This window comes from Malaclemys terrapin, chromosome 1, assembly GCF_027887155.1.
Source record: "Malaclemys terrapin pileata isolate rMalTer1 chromosome 1, rMalTer1.hap1, whole genome shotgun sequence".
In the NCBI taxonomy this organism is placed as follows: Eukaryota; Metazoa; Chordata; order Testudines; family Emydidae; genus Malaclemys; species Malaclemys terrapin.
Window position 1 is genome coordinate 160,893,905 of NC_071505.1, and position 18,418 is coordinate 160,912,322.

The 18,418-nt window shown below is 39.7% G+C and overlaps 1 protein-coding gene across 1 annotated transcript in view; it reads right to left on the reverse strand.

The window, feature by feature from the left end:
- Positions 1 to 6,036: 6,036 nt before the first annotated feature.
- MORC1 (MORC family CW-type zinc finger 1) overlaps positions 6,037 to 18,418 on the reverse strand; it is a 106,459-nt gene continuing 94,077 nt past the window's right edge. The window contains exons 26-28 of the mRNA XM_054016424.1: positions 10,091 to 10,285; positions 8,386 to 8,451; positions 6,037 to 6,634 (exon numbers count right to left, since the gene is read on the reverse strand). Of these exons, the coding sequence (XP_053872399.1) occupies positions 6,464 to 6,634; positions 8,386 to 8,451; positions 10,091 to 10,285 (432 nt within the window). The 3' untranslated portion in view covers positions 6,037 to 6,463. The remainder of the gene's footprint in view (positions 6,635 to 8,385; positions 8,452 to 10,090; positions 10,286 to 18,418) is intronic.

The following is an 18,418-nucleotide window of genomic DNA, read 5'->3' on the forward strand; positions in this document are numbered from 1 at the left end:
TGCTTTATTATATTCTCTCTGAAAAGAAATATATAAAAATCTCAAAATAAAACCTTATAGAGCTTTAGACTTCTTCAGTAATCTGAAAAAAATATATCTGTCATATATTGCTTTTAGTTAATGTCAAAAATGGCTAAAAAAATCCTTACAATGGAATGATATGCATTACAGTAACTTGAGAATATAAATTCAAGCAGTCTGCTTAAATTCTCATCAGATGTCTTCAAAACCTGTGTCAGTGAAGTTTTGTCTTTAAAATATCCTTACTTTTAGATAAAACATATGTAGTTCTTTGATATTCTTTACTCCTATATAAACTGCTCAAATATGACCCACAGAAGACTGAAAAGAGTGCAGTAGACAGATGTTACCCTTAAACTATAAAAACAGTAAGTGGAACTTCTTTGACTTTTTCTCTATGCTTTGAAGAAATTCCAAACACAATACATTGTGTATGGCAGTATTTTTATACTATATTTACTTAGGACTTTAAGAAACTTTACAATACACAGCTTCTTAATCAAAGACTCAATTCCAGCTCTCATGTATCAGTACTGTAAGACAATCCATGCTGTCTACAAACTTAATAACTGGGCAACTCAAATCTGATTTATAAATTCTCCTTTCAACATTTTGGGCCAAATCCTGAGCAGGTATAAATTGGCTTGGCTCTTTTGAAATAAATGGAGTTATATTTATTCACACCGCTGAGGATGTGGCCTTCACTTGCTAAGAGATAGGTATATTTGTGCCACTGGAGATAAAAAATGGATATTCTCTTCAGCTATGAAGGTTAAGAATCAAGGTTGAAATCTTTTTGCCTTTGCACCACATGAAAAGGTTTTTAGTACGAGGTGAAGTTTAAGCACCTTCACATGGTTGCAAACATTTCAGGGCAAAAGCACTACTTTTCTTTGAGGTTGCATTTTCCCCAAGACTTATCTGACTGAATTTGCCCATTAGTGAGAGAATTTTTGCTATGAGCTTATTTTCACTTCAAGTAGCCACAGGCTTTACTTTGATATGCTCGTCACAAGCAGAAGGCACTTACTGTACTATATTTATATCTCTCTGTGGCAGCTACAGTTGTCTGCTTCTCTCATGAATTACTTCATTGCTAAGTTATTACTTTTGTCACAAGTTGTCAATACATTCTGGATGATCAAGTACACAGTGATTATAGAGCTACTGAGAAAATCTGAACCAGGCCATAAAAACCCAGCGTGTCTCACTGCAGAATGGCTCAAATGCTAACAAATCATTTGTTTTGTCTAAATTAAGTTTATCTCCTGATACCAGACTGCAAGTCTGTGGAATGGCTCAGCAGATAACTTATTTTACAACAAGAAAGTTATATATTTCACATCAGAGCAAACAGAAAGGGGTCGAACCTCCAGTTGAGAACTTCCATGACCCCCAAGCATGGGCCCTGAGTTGCCACAGATCCTCTCTCCATATTCAAAGCAGTCAACTCTCAATCCCAACCCTGAACTAAAAGGGAGGAAAACTGAGCTGTAGTTAACCCTTGTTCAGAGATCAGGTAGTACACCTAGATTCTGTAACCCTAAATATATGTATTTATTTAAAGAGATAGATTACATTTTATCCTCTGTAGAATATCCCTATTCCATCCTGCTTTGAGTAAAACACACCAGTTCATTCACTCGATTGTAATAGATGTTCAATTTTTTTCAGCCAAAAGTTTTACAAAAAGAGCATGCAAAGGGAAAGGATAAAAGCCTTTTATCTTAATGTAGATGCCACCCTATTTATTTGTATTGGCTGTACAAGGTATAGAATGTAAAGTCTTAAGCATACCACTGATTTGAAGAAAAAAAATATTATAGGTGCCAAACAGTTTCTTACCCTTTCAATAACTTTTCCTGCATCTGCTGCTGTGACAACCCTACAAGGAGAAAGATTCTCGTCTTTTAGATTACAAAAGCATATAGATAAGCATTAAACAATATCGCAATATCTTGCAGAATGAGAAAGCAGCATCAGTTCAAACCCCATCATTAAACATGAAGTTTAAAGTCTGGGACAGGTAGTTTTATGGTAGATTTTATTAAGTCTTAAAACAGACGAGTTGTCTAACTTCTCTGAAATGGAGAAGGTTCCCTAACCAGATGAAATGAGAAGCATGTTCTCTCTAATATAGAATTTCAGTCATAAAGATATGGTTATATATTATTTTGATAACAGTTTTTCTTTTCTAGATTATTTATCAATCTTAGTAAGTATACAGATCTTTGTAGAAATATTTTTAAAACTTCATTCATTTCTTGAGGATGCATATTTCCAAAGCTTTGAGCCACCTTTTTAGTTGCCTGCCAAAACTAGAAATTTCAGTAATGCAGGACCATAGTTTAATAGCATAAAATTCCTTCACCTCATGCAGACATATTTTAAATTTTATCTGTGTACAACCTGATAAATACAAGGGATAAATCCCAATAGAAATCAGAGAAGTCAGTGCATTAGACATCAGAAAATAATCTTGCAGACAGCATAATGTACAAGTCTGTATCAAAAGAGTAGACATTTTCAAATATCTAGGCCGACGTTTTGGGAAGTGACTGGCAATTCTGTGCGCGTCCATTTGTGGGTGCTCAACTTGACACCTTAAAGACTATGATTCCCAGAAAGTATTCAGGTCCCATCCTTGGTTTTTGGAAATCTAACCTCAGAGGCTTTATGAGGCCCTGATTTGATGAGGCACCAATAAAATACTAGATCCTCATCAAAATATTGGTCTAAAATAAATTTTCTGAATTAAAATTAACAGCACTTAGATATCTGGCTTTGTGGACCATAGATTATTTATAGGGGAGTGGAGAGTTGTTCTTGGAGAAGACTAACATATGGCCCAAGAAATTCTGAAGCAGCTAAAGAGAGTCTCTAAAATGTTGTTAAAGCTATATTTGAAGTGTAACCATTAACACATTATTTGTAAGTAATTAAGAGAGACAAAAATTGGGATCTTCCCACCAAATCAGATTTCATTTTAATGGATTCAGAGTTTGCTAGCTGGCCAACTGTACTGCTACACTCCTTGAATTAGTTGATTCTGATTAACCAATTACCAGTCAGTCCCTCCATGTGGTTGTCTAGTGACCTCCAATGATAAATGAACTTAATATAAATAGCAAGTGTCAATAATACTTAGTTCATTTGTGACAAAGCAAAAGATTCTATTGTATACCACGGAGTCTTGTATTACAGCAACCAGCAGTACTCAGAATACATAAACATAGATTAAAGCACAATAATTTCTCAATATTAAAAAAACCTAAAAGACTGTTAAAGCAAATTAATATTAATGTTACCAGTATATAATTTTATCACGACTAGCTAAAACTGTACATTAGCTCTCTAGTAATTCCTGGGCCATTAGGCACAATGTACCATCACACATATCGCCATCACCCCAAATCTCTTTTATTTTAAAAATGCTCTTACACTAATTTAACTTCTATTCATAATGAAGTCTGTTAGAGAAAGGGATTTTCTAAAGATTAAAACAAGATGGGATTAATGCTCCTTGTCTGCATCTTGGATCACCAAATGTAATCCCTGTTGGAATCCCTGATACGAAGCATTAATGCATTTTGCTTTACTAGTAATGCAGTCATTCCAACCTCACTGGGTTCATTGGAACAGAATGTCCGAATGCTTTTTCCATGGGTGTGTGACATGGATGAGCCCACTGAATCTTTCTGCTGAAGAGTACCTTGGAATCCATTGATGTGAAGTTGCTAGTTTGGAGCCCAAGCCTGCTCTCATTTCAGTCAACGGCCAAAACCCTAGTGACTTCAGTGGGAGTAGGATTAGGCAATATTTCAAGGTGCTTCCTAGACCTAGGAGGGAATTAAGAAGGTGAGCTCTTTTGGATGTGGATCCTATGATTAGAGGGAACCTGTATGAAGCGCAGAGTTAGCAAGAGCAGCAGGCAGTGATGCAGGAACAGCTGCTGTAGAACCACACTGTGCAATATCAAACACTGAGGAGTTGGGGGAAGAATAAAAGTCCGTATGGGGCAGCTGGAGCCATCTCTGGAGAAGGCCATTTGATTAATTTCAAACTAAAACTTATAACACACTTAGCATTGTGAAGAAATGTTTCATTCAATGAACAGTATATTTAGTAGTTCTTCATAAGCACTGATATATGTGGACCCAGTCAAACAATTACACTTTTTCAAGTAGATTTATGGGGAAAAAAAATCTCCACTGTCTAACACACTCTAAAAACAGCCTGAGAAATTCAGTCTTCAAGTAACTAGATTTGATTCAGAAAGTATTATAAGGATTGTACACAGATATTTTTGAAAAAGGCAAACTCCCAAGAGAGTTCAGCGTTAGCTTCTGGCTACTTAAATATATTCACATGGAGTTTCTCGCTATATTTGAACCATAGGTCTAAATAACCAGTGTGACCAGAACATTGAGATATACCATTTGATGCAGCAAATTACACAGCTTTAACAAAGCTATGTAGTTAAGTAGAATCCTTACCTTATTCATGTCAAAAGTGTGAAATACTTGTTCAACGTACTTGTTTGCATCTTGAGTAAGACCTTGCAGACCCAGAACAAGTTTAAATTCATGCAGACAAAGCTGTCCAGATGGGCACTCCTTCATAAATTTTGTGTACCAGTGATGGATTTCCATGGCGTTAATATCATCTGCTGATCCATTGGCACCCATAGTGTAAAACATTCCAAATACCCTTTTTCAGTATTTATTCATCCAAATGCTTATGCTGCCTAGCTCTAATGGCTTGCCGACAACTATCATTTAGACACTAACTCGGCATCTAGGAGCTACTGTAAACCTCTTACAGGTCTCCACAGATATAGGTTAAGTAAATATAGCATCCTAGTGCGATTACCTTCAGTGTCCAGTTTAAATGCAGAAGGGTTTTATCAGTTGATGATACTCTTTCCTCCCACTTAATTCTCATGGTGCTGGGACATACAATGAGGAGAGGCTGGCCTCTCCTCATTTTTGATTTCACACCATAGTTTATGGAGTTAAACCAATGTAAAAAGAGTGTGTACGAGGTAAGATTCAGGCATTTTGAAAAAGTTGCAAAACTCTTGTATCAATATTTCACAGGAATAGGGATGTGTCAGCTGTAGTTTCTCACTAAACTCTGGGGCCCAGCTGTCCTGTTGCATACGCAGCGGCTTTGCATGTGAGGAAATGGCATAAGTTGGTTCACTTACCATTTACTGTCAGCTCATACCATCTTGTTGACCATAAGAACATAATAGCGGCCACACTGGATCAGACCAATAGGCTACCTAGCCCAGTATCCTGTCTTCCGACAGTGACCAATGCCAGATGCCCCAGAGGGAATGAACAGAACATGCAATCATCAAGTGATCCATCCCTGTTGCCATTCCCTGCTTCTGGCAAACAGAGGCTACGGATAGCATCCGTGCCCATCCTGGCTAATAGCCACTGATGGACCTATCTTCCATAAACTTATCTAGTTCTTTCCCTGTTATGGTCTTGGCCTTCACAACATCCTCTGGCAAAGAGTCCCACAGGTTGACTGTGGGTTGTGTGAAGAAATACTTACTTTTGTTTTTTTTAAACCTGCTGCCTATTAATTTCATTTGGTGACCCCTAATTCTTGGATTATGAGGAGTAAATAACACTTCCTTATTTACTTTCTCCACACCAGTCATAATTTTATAGACCTCTATCATATTCCCCCCTTTGTTGTCTCTTTTCCAAGCTGAAAAGTCCCACTCTTATTAATCTCTCCTGTTCCACACTCCTAATTATTTTTCTTGCCCTTTTCTTGCCCTTTTCCAATTCCAATACATCTTTTTGAGACGGGGCGACAACATCTGCACGCAATATTGAGGTTGGAGTTTGCAACTCAAGAAAGCTCCCATTGACTTCTGTACTAAGGAGTTTCTCTGTGTAATGCCTGAAAAAAGTAGACTAAATACTGAACAGCCTGAAACATTCCCTTCATAAATATAAATAAATTAGCCAAAGGTTTGCAAGCTCTCTAAAACAACTGTATTTGTAATATCCAGTAATAGGAAACATGTAGCAAAGATACTCTAAAATAACATTTTTCAAGTCTTTTATCTTCATTGACTAAACATAAATCTTCAATAATATCTATCACTACAAAGTACTAACATACGATACACAGGTCTGTGTGTATCTATGAAGTTACTACATCAAACAATCAGAAGTAGTGTTTATAGCTCAAAGGTAAATTAAAACAACTTCTCAAGAGCATAATGCACAAAAATTCAAAGGAGAAGCTGACTGGTTCAATTTCCCAAAAGCATGAGCAAAATTATATTAAAATCCAACCATGATAATTTTCAATGTTAACAGTTTACATTCATATTTATGTTAAGATTAATTTTCTAATGTGTTCCTAAAAGTTGTGATACTATAAATGTATGAGCAATGGAGACCAAGCCACCTCAGTTCTTGAAAGCATCCACAATTTCTTCACATGGCATGACAGGTTCTCCTAAGTCTGCTGTGTTTGTATCTACAATGGGTAATCTTACAATGCCAGATTGGCACAAGTCTTGTTTAAGGAGCTCTTCAAGATAGCCATCCATTTGTTTTAAGTCATCTATATGGTCACCCTAAAAAACAAACATGCATGGATCTATAAGCATTTTGCAATAATTTACAAATAATATTTACAAAGAAACTAACAAATATAACTGTGTTTACCCAGCCCTAAGAGCACACAATCTAAAGCAGATGAAGCAAACAGAAAATAAACAAAAAAAAGTCCAGGAGATGGAGTGTGTGTGTGGCAATTAGTGACTGGAAGGGAGAAAAGATTGCTTGTAGAGTTAGGTAAGCAAGGATCTGGGAGAAAAGACAGCCTTGTAAAATAATTAGACTGTTCTAGATTTATGGGCAGTGTAATGAAAGGAACAAAACTGGTGGGAAAACAAGACAAAGCATGGAGCAGAGAGAAAAGAAAGCAGAGATACAGACAGAGGGTTAAGGGTGTGATTATATAGAACTCTGTAGGAGAGAATGAGAAGCTCGCGTCTGATGCAATAAAAGACAGGATCACTGAAGGGAATAAAAAGGGACATCATGGCCACTGAAGAAGATGGGCGTTAGCAATGGTGTTTGGATGAACTGGAGAGGGAGAGATGAAAGGCAGTGAGGGGCAGATAGGAGTATTTTTACAACAGTGTGTTATACCATAAGGGCATTTACATTAACAGTCTTAAAACCAGTGCTCAAGGAATCTAGGCAGCTTTTCCACTGAAAACCTATTTAATAGCAAAACTTAAGCATTAGCTCAGAATTTAATTAATTACAGTCTCACTAAATTCCTAAAATAAAAAATCCATGAACGATTTACGAGAACCAGTTGCTCATTTACGGTCTTATCTTGCAACGTGCTGAGTGTCTTCAGTTCCGGACATAGGATCTAGAGAGGGTGCCGGACTGAAAAAATAATGTCTATATTACCCATTAGCCATTTTTTTTTCAGAAGATAAACCAACTCACTGCTCCACCCTAAACATCTCCAGTCCTGATGTAAAAAAAATTACTATTGGGTGCAGATTTTCACTGTCTTCAATATTTTGATGTTCTTTAATTCCAAGAGATGCAGTGATTGTATTAGTCAGGATATTTTTGCTTGAAATAGATAAAGGAAAAAGGGAGTGTGCTCTGGTGCAACAAAAAAGGCAAGATGTATTTCCAGTGAGCTCCACACCACCAGCAAAAAGCCCTCATACATAAAATTTGACTGAGCTAAAATTGCAGTCTGGTTAGTGATTTCACTAGATGATTTTGCTGTAGCTGGCGTCCATTGAACCTAGAAAAAAGTCAGCTCTCATGGTACCGGAGAGGTGCATACCATATGGCAACTCGACTCAAGCACTGATGATGCCAGGCCCTTCCTTGGAGGTAACCCTAGGTGAACTCATGTGGCAGAGAAAATGGACACAATTCATAATACCATTAAGAGCCTTTGTAAGGTTTCAAAACCTCCTTTCATGACATTATGTAACACCCGGGTAAGTGTAATGGAGTGCTTCAGAACTAGAAGACTGTAGACATGGAAAGACTGGTTAAATCATTATCATACGACAAAAATGATGAGACATCAAAACACAGGAGTTACTTCTATGGTGGAATATCCAAGGGACCAAGGACCGTAACCCCAGCTTTTTCACACCAAGATTCTCACCAATCTTTCTGATGTTTAAATATATAAGCAACATTAACCTCTGCAATGGAAGGGAACATGAGGCTGTGAATTTATGGGCATATACACCATCTAGAATGTTTAGCTGGCTCATTTACTCACTGACCAAGAAACAATCTTAACTGTAGCCAGGAAAACGACCAGGTCACCTACCTCAAGAGAAAGGTCTTGTTTATCCTTGACTGACTGGCAATGCTTCCTGAGTTCTGTCAACAACTCCTGTAAAGTAAAGTAAGATTGATTAGAGGAAAATTTGATTTGCTTTTTCTTTATCCTATACTGTTTCTGGTTTCTCCAAGGTAAGAGTTGCAGCACTTTGGACTAAAAAGACCTCAGATAGTACTGAAGATGACCATGTCTCAGGCTGATGCCTGGAGAGAGCCCAGAGCAATTCCAGTTTACTTCTCATCACCATGAGTGCCTTGCAAACTTTACTTTTTAGATTTCTTATTTGTACTTTAGCTTTGTTTTCTCACATACCCTTTTAGTGCTTCCAGATCTGGCTACTTCCCATGTTAAATTCATCTGCTAGAATCTGCTATCATTCTTTGAAGCCTTATAATTTCTTTACACATGAAGACACGTAGGCCTTATTGGCAAGCTGTAAGTCTGTAATTTAGTATACAGCACATGAGCAAGTCACTATTTCTCCTCTCCAAGGGCACAATTCACATCAATGCACAAGAACCTACCCGCCAATTAATACATGATGCATTTAGGGCCAAATTCTGGTTCCATTTAAGTCAATTGTAAGACTACCATTGACTTTAACAGAGCTAAGCTGATTTACATCAAATGAGGATATGGCCAACAGTATATATACAGAAGATGGAGTAGTGTTCTGAGTTAATTATAATCTTCATCCCTGTAATATTAATTAGAAAATGTCTAACCAGAAGTGCCATTTAAATGATCTGTCACACTTCAATATTTATATTTACATTTAGAAATATGCCAGCATCTTCAGCTGTTTTAATTGTCACAGCTCCAATGGTTTCGATGAAGCTATGACAATTCACACCAAGGACTTGAGTAAGTGGTAATTAACGTCTAATTCTTGGGTCTGTACTGGTTGCCCTTTTTATTCAGTTCCAGAGACTCTTGTAAAGTTTATTATATGTCTTTGAAAACCAATTTCATATGCTGTTTTTCAATTGTCAGCTGGATTATTTAGGTGCTATTCTAGTTCTACTAAAACTCTCGATATAAGCATTTTGGTGACACTGTTGCCTTCATCATGGGATTGGCTCAAACATTACAGACAAAACATCACTTCACCTAAAAAACTAGGGGGGAAAGAAATTATACCTCATAAATGAGAATATTAAGAAATTACTAAATTACTTCCTTATAGCCTTTTGGTTAATGATACAGACAATAATTAAATAAACTTGATATTACACAAATTAAAGTTGAATAACATGAATTGGGTATTCAGCAGTACTGTGTTTCAAAGAAAATCTTATGTTTAATATACAGTAATTTGTTTGGTAAAATAGTCAATAGTCTGCCAACTCTCCTCAATAGTAGGAGTGTGTCTGTGCTCTGTTGTAAACCATTTTAGAGTCTTTTTCAGATAGTATGTTAATGATTCCAGAACAAAAACTGCTCAGTTTACAAGTAAAGGGGTGTTATTTTAAACTACCCTATTGCCAACCTAACTTGGGATCTAAGTGACGCTAGATTCTTTCCAGTCTGTGCAGCATCATTCGTTTTAAAAATCCATGTGCACAGACACTTATTCTGACAGAGACTCTGTAGTCTGAAACAGCTAATCCAGGACGAATTGCACTTTTTTCCTTATGAAAAATACCAAAAATCTCATTAATAATAAATATTTGAATTAAATACCACTCACTGGGTGAATTCGCCTTATTAGTTCTGACATCTTCTCCTGAAGGGTCTTTAGTTTTTCTTGAGTAGCTTTTATTTGTATCTCACAGTGCCTCTGTTGCAGTTCACTAACATATGCTACTTCACAGGAATGGCGAGTTAGGGACTGAATTTTTCTCAGTATTTTACTCTCATGCTGAACAAAATAGTCTTTCATGACCTGGAGAGAGAGGTACACCGGCATTTTATTTTATCTAAAAGCAGCAAAACCAATTCAGATATATTTGTATTAAGAAATACAATAAATATACATTTATAATTGCTTTTAGAAGGGAGAAATTACTCACTACTAATTTATCAAACTGACCAACATGGAGGATATGAAACAAGATCCCAGGATAGGCAGGAATGGTGGAATTGTAAGCAGCAGCTGATGGTGCAGGAAGGATTTAGATTCAATTTATTATAATATTTAAAGTCACTAGTCAGGGATTAAAAAGTTTAATGCTCATCTATCTGCAACTCTTAAATTAGAGTCCATTTGACAATAGTAATTTGAAGAGAAATAGGAGAAAATAATAATTTGTCTCTAGAAGGATTTTGTGAGGTTTAACCTCACAGAACATAACTATCTAGCATAAAAAACAGATGTTGAGTGTGCAGTATGTGAAATCAACCAGGTTCCACTCAGCTATTTTATTACAGTGTTGGGAGAAGGGAATCCTCAATATATCCTCCAGACTCACTAAATGGCTTTTTAAGAACTAAAAAACCCCTTCCCAACCAGCCAACCCTCTCTAGACCCATTTTTATTCACATAGAACTGATACTTGAATTGATAGCTTAGGAAAGAGAAAAGGGCCTGGGGAGATAGGAGGATATTAAGAAATTAGTTTAATCCCTTGCAAATCTCACGGTTAATGTTTATTTACAGCTGCAACCAGCATGAAGATTACATTAACAATCCTCAACTCTCATTAATAACAACAGATAATGGACATATTAGGATTGTATAACACACTAAGGATATGAAACTGCATTCCCTTACTTACATGACAAGCCCTTGTTCCTGTAAATAATCCCCACTGAAATTAATGAACTACTTTTGTCAATAAGAACGATCAGCATGAGCCTATACAATTGAACTTTAATTCACTAATTCTGCCTTTATCATAGTTCTTATATCATTTAAGATAGTTTGTAAAAAATGGATTGATCCTTATAGCTGTGCTTCCGCATAACAATTCTTATTGGACACTTACATTAAACATAATTCATGGAATAGTTCTTTGAGTAAATGTCTGGTTCTAAAAAGATCAGCATCCCTTATTTTACAGTTAGGGCACTGGCAGTCACAGTGCTTACCGCATTTTAAAAATGTACTTCTTTGAAAAGAGGCAATCTAGAATAAGTTTGCAAGGAGAAAAAAGTTACCTCCCTGTCAGGGCCGGCTCCAGGCACCAGCCCGGCCAAGGGGAAGGGGCGGCACGTTGGGCTATTGGGCGGCAATTAGGTGGCGGATCCCTCTCGGACGGAAGCACCTGCCGCCGAATTCCCGCCGAAGAAGAAAGCGGCGCGGTGGAGCTGCCGCTGGAGTGCCGCCGATCGCAATTGCGGTCGCAGCTTTTTTTCTGTTTTTTTTCCCCTGCCGCTTGGGGCAGCAAAAACCCTGGAGTCGGTCCTGCTCCCTGTACTGTAACTGTTGTTCTTTGAAATGTGAGTGCAGATGTGTATTCCACTAAGTCGTGCACACACCGAGCATGCTGAAGCCAGAGGACTTTGCTTAGCAGTACCTTTCGAGGTGATGCTCGCACCCTCTGGCCCCTCACATTCCTTCCCAGGGCTCTTGAAGGCAGTGCTGCCCTGACACCCGCTTAGTTCCTTTGCATCGGAATCTAAGGGTGAAGACTCTGATGCAGAGAAGACGGAGGGTGGGACGTCAAATATATGTCTGCACCCACTCGAACAACAACCGTTACAGTACAGGCAGGTAACCATTTTTTCTTCAAGTGGTTGCAGACATGTATTCCGTTCAGGTGACTCATAAGCAGTACCTATAGGAGAGGGGGCTCAGAATCTACTGAAATAATGACTGCAACCAGCTTCCCAAAGTTTGCCTCTGATCTAGATGCAGCTGAAATAGCATAATGCTTGGTAAAAATCTGTATAAAAAACCAGGAAGTGCCCCTGCAAATTAACAATATAGCAATGTCACCGAGAAACAAAACTGAAATCTTTTGGGCCCTCATCGAATGAGCCAACCACCTCTGTGGAAGTGTGGCCTGAGCTACCCCACATCCTCTTGTAGTGCAGGAAGTAATCCATCTGGAAATCATCTGTGTGGAAACCACCTGACCCTTCATCCGATTCACAAACAAGATAAAAAGTTGCGGTGATGCATGGAACAGTGTAGTCCTTTCTACACAGAACGCCAAGGATTGTCTCGCATCCAAGGACAGAAAGTGCTCCTCTCATCCACATTTGAGTGAGTCTTAGGAAAAAATTCAGGTAAGTATATTGTTTGGTTAAGGTGAAAATATGAAAACTTAGTTAGACAAAAACATAGGGTATGGCCTCCAGGCCACCTTGCCTTTGAAAAACTGTAACAGTAGGCTTCGTCATTAGGGTCTGCAGCTCATTAACTCTCCTCACAGAAGTTCTGGCAATAAAAAAAGCTGTCTTTCAGCAAAGGAAAGATGGGAAAGGTTGCTAGGGGCTCAAACAGAGGACTTACGAGGCAGCCAGTATAGTATTGAAGTCCCAGAAGAGAATAATTTCTTTTACAGGCAAGTTTCAGAGTAGCAGCCGTGTTAATCTGTATCCGCAAAAAGAAGAACAGGAGTACTTGTGGCACCTTAGAGACTAACAAATTTATTAGAGCATAAGCTTTCATGGATTACAGCCCACTTCTTCGGATGCATATAGAATGGAACATATATTGAGGAGATATATATACACACATACAGAGAGCATAAACAGGTGGGAGTTGTCTTACCAACTCTGAGAGGCCAATTAATTAAGAGAAAAAAAAACTTTTGAAGTGATAATCAAGATAGCCCAGTACAGACAGTTTGATAAGAAGTGTGAGCATACTTACAAGGGGAGATAGATTCAATGTTTGTAATGGCTCAGCCATTCCCAGTCCTTATTCAAACCGGAGTTGATTGTGTCTAGTTTGCATATCAATTCCAGCTCAGCAGTCTCTTGTTGGAGTCTGTTTTTGAAGTTTTTCTGTTGTAATATAGCCACCCGCAGGTCTGTCACTGAATGACCAGACAGGTTAAAGTGTTCTCCCACTGGTTTTTGAGTATTTTGATTCCTGATGTCAGATTTGTGTCCATTAATTCTTTTGCGTAGAGACTGTCCGGTTTGGCCAATGTACATGGCAGAGGGACATTGCTGGCACATGATGGCATATATCACATTGGTAGATGTGCAGGTGAACGAGCCCCTGATGGTATGGCTGATGTGATTAGGTCCTATGATGATGTCACTTGAATAGATATGTGGACAGAGTTGGCATCGGGGTTTGTTACAAGGATAGGTTCCTGGGTTAGTGGTTTTGTTCAGTGATGTGTGGTTGCTGGTGAGTATTTGCTTTAGGTTGGGGGGTTGTCTGTAAGTGAGGACAGGTCTGTCTCCCAAGATCTGTGAGAGTAAAGGATCATCTTTCAGGATGACAACCCCCCAACCTAAAGCAAATACTCACCAGCAACCACGCATCACTGAACAAAACCACTAACCCAGGAACCTATCCTTGTAACAAACCCCGATGCCAACTCTGTCCACATATCTATTCAAGTGACATCATCATAGGACCTAATCACATCAGCCATACCATCAGGGGCTCGTTCACCTGCACATCTACCAATGTGATATATGCCATCATGTGCCAGCAATGCCCCCCTGCCATGTACATTGGCCAAACCGGACAGTCTCTACGCAAAAGAATTAATGGACACAAATCTGACATCAGGAATCAAAATACTCAAAAACCAATGGGAGAACACTTTAACCTGTCTGGTCATTCAGTGACAGACCTGCGGGTGGCTATATTACAACAGAAAAACTTCAAAAACAGACTCCAACGAGAGACTGCTGAGCTGGAATTGATATGCAAACTAGACACAATCAATTCCGGTTTGAATAAGGACTGGGAATGGCTGAGCCATTACAAACATTGAATCTATCTCCCCTTGTAAGTATGCTCACACTTCTTATCAAACTGTCTGTACTGGGCTATCTTGATTATCACTTCAAAAGTTTTTTTTTTTTTCTCTTAATTAATTGGCCTCTCAGAGTTGGTAAGACAACTCCCACCTGTTTATGCTCTCTGTATGTGTGTATATATATCTCCTCAATATATGTTTCATTCTATATGCATCCGAAGAAGTGGGCTGTAGTCCATGAAAGCTTATGCTCTAATAAATTTGTTAGTCTCTAAGGTGCCACAAGTACTCCTGTTCTTCTTTTTACAGGCAAAAAGAGGTAGACAACACATTTTAGAATCTAACTACCATGGGACTGGATAATACCAACTTCCCTTGGATTGGAGGATGAAATGCTAAAATTGCCACTTAGTGGACCCTCAACTAGCTGAGTAACAGACCTGAGGACTTGAGATATACCAGGTAATCCAAAATGTCCTGAATATGTGCTAGCACTGGCCAAATTCCTCGAGCCAAAGACCAAACTGAAAAACGTTTTCACTCAGCCAAATAGGTAGACTTACTAGAAGGTTTTCTACTATTAAGTAGGACTCGCTGCACTGCTTCTGAACATCATTCTTCCTCTTCACCTATGCATGGAGTATCCAGGTTGTTAGGTGCAGACTGCTCAGCACCGGATGCCATATCTGACTGTGGAGTCGTGTCAGCAGGGCATGAGGGGAAGTTCTGGGAAGTCACATAGATAGACCATGAAGTTTGGAGACCCAACATCATCTTGGCTAAGCTGACACAATGAGTATCAGTTTGGCATGATCTGTCTTCAGTTTTACAATAACCTCAGGGATGAGGGATAAGCGGGATTGGGGGGAAGCACAATGCTGATCTCCAATTCAAATGGGAGGCATCAGTTAATGAGCCTGGATCAAGTCCAGCTCCAGAGCAAAACTGACTGAAGTTCTTGTTGTCTTTTATTACAAACAAGTCCATCATCGGAATGCCCCATTCGTTGAAAATGGACTGCAGCACAGTGACCATTTGCGATTTTGGGAGAAATTCCTTCTGAGGTGATCAGCCAACTGATTCTGAACTCCCGACAAGTGCGTAACTGTGAGAATGAGTCTTCCTTTCTAGAAAAAATGCCAAATCTGTTTTGCTCCCTGACACAGCTGGTTAGAGTGGGCTCCTCCTTGACTGCTCACATAATACAATACAGTGGTATTGTTGGTAAGCCTGTGAACTGCTGTCCCTTTGATCTGAGCCCAAAAGGCCTGGCCTGTATTGTAAACCTCCTGAAGTTCCAGGACATTGACCCGAAGGGAAGCTTCCTGTTCTGCCAATAAACCCTGAACTTTCAATGTTCCTAGTTGCATCCCCCTACCTATTGTGGGGGCTTCGGTAACTATAATTTGGGTCAGTGGAAGACGGGCAAAGGGAGCACCCTTGCACACATTGCTCTGATGTGCCTACCATTCTAGGTACTCCAGGATCACCAGTGGCACTTGGACAAGCCTGTCCAATGGCTGAAGATGGGTGATAGATCAACTTCAACCATAATTTAAGAGGACAAAGGCACAAACTTGCATGCTGGACTGTATAAGTGCATGCAGCCACATAACTTAGTAATGGCAGGCATAATCATGCCATAGTTGAAGGGTGAAACTGGAAGAACAGACACAGATGAAGAATTATTTGAAATTATTCATTTGGCAGAAAGCCCTGGAACTTGTAGAGTCTAGTAGGGCCACAATGAACTTGATTCTTTGTATCAGAATTAATATTGATTTTCCTTTGCTCAAAATCAGCCCCAGTCAATAAAAGAGACAGTATGAACTGGATGTGATGGAGGACTTGTGCCTCAGACTTGTGCTTCGGACTTGCCTTTCAGTAACCAATCATCCAGGCAAGGGAAGACGTGAATTTCGATTCTCCTGACAAGCAATCACTACTGCCTGAAGGAGCAGTGATTCATGAGAGAAGTCCCTGAAAAGGGATGGTGCCTGGGAGTGAGAAGGGGGAATTGGATTGCATAACCCGATCTCACAGTGTTTAGGACCATTTGCCTGTGGTTGTTGTTTCCTAAGCACTGTAGAAACAGGACAGTCTGTCCCCAAATGGCAGGGAATTGGTCTGGAAGTTGACAACTGGTAAGTTGCCCTTTGTAGGAGAATCTAAATGACTGATAGAGGATGAGCTGGTTGGTTCAAGTTGGAACTGGAAAGCCTTCGCCTGTGCAAATTGTGTTGCTTTCTGGAAGTCATGCTGTCTAGCAAGATAAGCCAACTCCTGAAATACAGCTGGGAATACTGATGGTATCGCTGCTGCTGACCTCCATAATTAGGCCTCTCAGTCACCTCCAATGAAAGTAGACTCATAGACTTAAGGTCAGAAGGGACCATTATGATCATATAGTCTGACCTCCTGCACAACGGAGGCCACAGAATCTCACCCACCCACTTCTGTAACAAAACCCCTACCCTATGTCTGAGTTACTGAAGTCCTCAAATCGTGGTATAAAGACCTCAAGGTGCAGAGAATCCTCCAGCAAGTGACCCATGCCCCATGCTGCAGAGGAAGGCGAAAAACCTCCAGGGCCTCTACCAATCTCCCCTGGAGGAAAATTCCTTCCCGACCCCAAATATGGCGGTCAGTTAAACCCTGAGCATGTGGGAAAGACTCATCAGCCAGCACCCAGGAAAGAATTCTCTGTAGCTCAGTAGCTCAACAACTCCTTAAAAGAATGTAGCATCTCATCAGTCTTTTCAGAAACAGAAACTGACAATCAAAAGGTAGATCCTCTATGCCCTGCTGGACCTCCGGAGCTATGTCAGAGTTAACAAAGCTCTTCTCATTGTACAGCAGAGGACATAATCCTGGAGTAGGCGTCCGCTACATGCCATGCTCACTGCAGCAACATCTTTGACACTAGACAACCTTCCACAATGAAAGCCTTAAAAAGTCTTCCCTGGAGGATTCTGGCAATTTGTCTCTAAATTTGGACGTAGCCTTCCAATTTACAAATTTATATTTTGATAACAGTGCCTGAAAATTAGCAATGCACATTTGTAAAGACAAGGTTGAATGCATTTTTCGTCCCATTACATCCAATCTTTTAGACTGTCTATCTTTAGGCATTGACTTAAATCTCTCATGTTTCACAAAAAGAAGAACAGGAGTACACAGACTAACACGGCTGTTACTCTGAAACTTGTCTCATGTTTCACTCTCTCATTTTCAGCTGTTACAATAGCAAGTTAGAGGCTGGATATTAATAGAAGCACTCAAAACTCTGCATAGGGACATAATACCATTTTCCAAAAGTACTTCATTTATAGGTAGAGCTACTCTCCCTGAAACTGACGACTGGAGAATGTGCACCAACTTATGGGTATTCTCCTGAATAAACTTGGCCTGAATGCCAAGGCTGTAGCCATTTCCCTAAGGAGATCTTGATAAAATAAAGTCTTTAGGCACAGAAGATGAATCTGGCATAGTGCAATCGTCTGGTGAGGAAGATGAAGAAGGAAGTAGGCCCAAAGTGACCCCGTTTGCTCCTGCAATAAAGGCTTAGTCTGTACCAGCTCAGAAGGAGCAACCTCAATATGAGTCTCCAGCCTAGTTGGGTCAGGAAGTGAGACAGCTGGTGGGTGTGGCAAGATTCTCTGGAATGAGAAGAGGATCGAACCCTGAAGGTTGAGGGACATCCCAAGGGTTCCATGAAGGCCACTAAGGGAAGTGATATGGCACTGGTGGCCAGCAGGAACCAGCCAAAAACTGCCGTCTCTACTGCAAAAACAGTATTGATCTCAGTGCTGATGGGGATCCCCTGGTGCTCTCAAAACTTTTGAGCTTGGTGCCTGGACAGAAAAAGAGAAGCAGAAGATGACTCTGAACTCAAACGCGAGGAACATTCCAAATAGTCTGAAGGGAAGGGAGGAGCCACCTTGGTGGAGCCGTCACATGCCGTGACTTGTCTGAAGCCCAGCACATGGGCCACATTGGTACCAATGAAGGCACAGAAGCCAGAGCCTGGAGAACTGGTGGTGTCATTGAGGCAGTACTGGAAAGGATATCAGTATTGAAGTAGAGGCCAGTACCGAATCTGTAGCTCTTGCCTATACAAGATGAAATGGTCTCCAGAGCCAAAAATGGAACTGATACTGACAATGGATCTCTCAGTGTTGCTA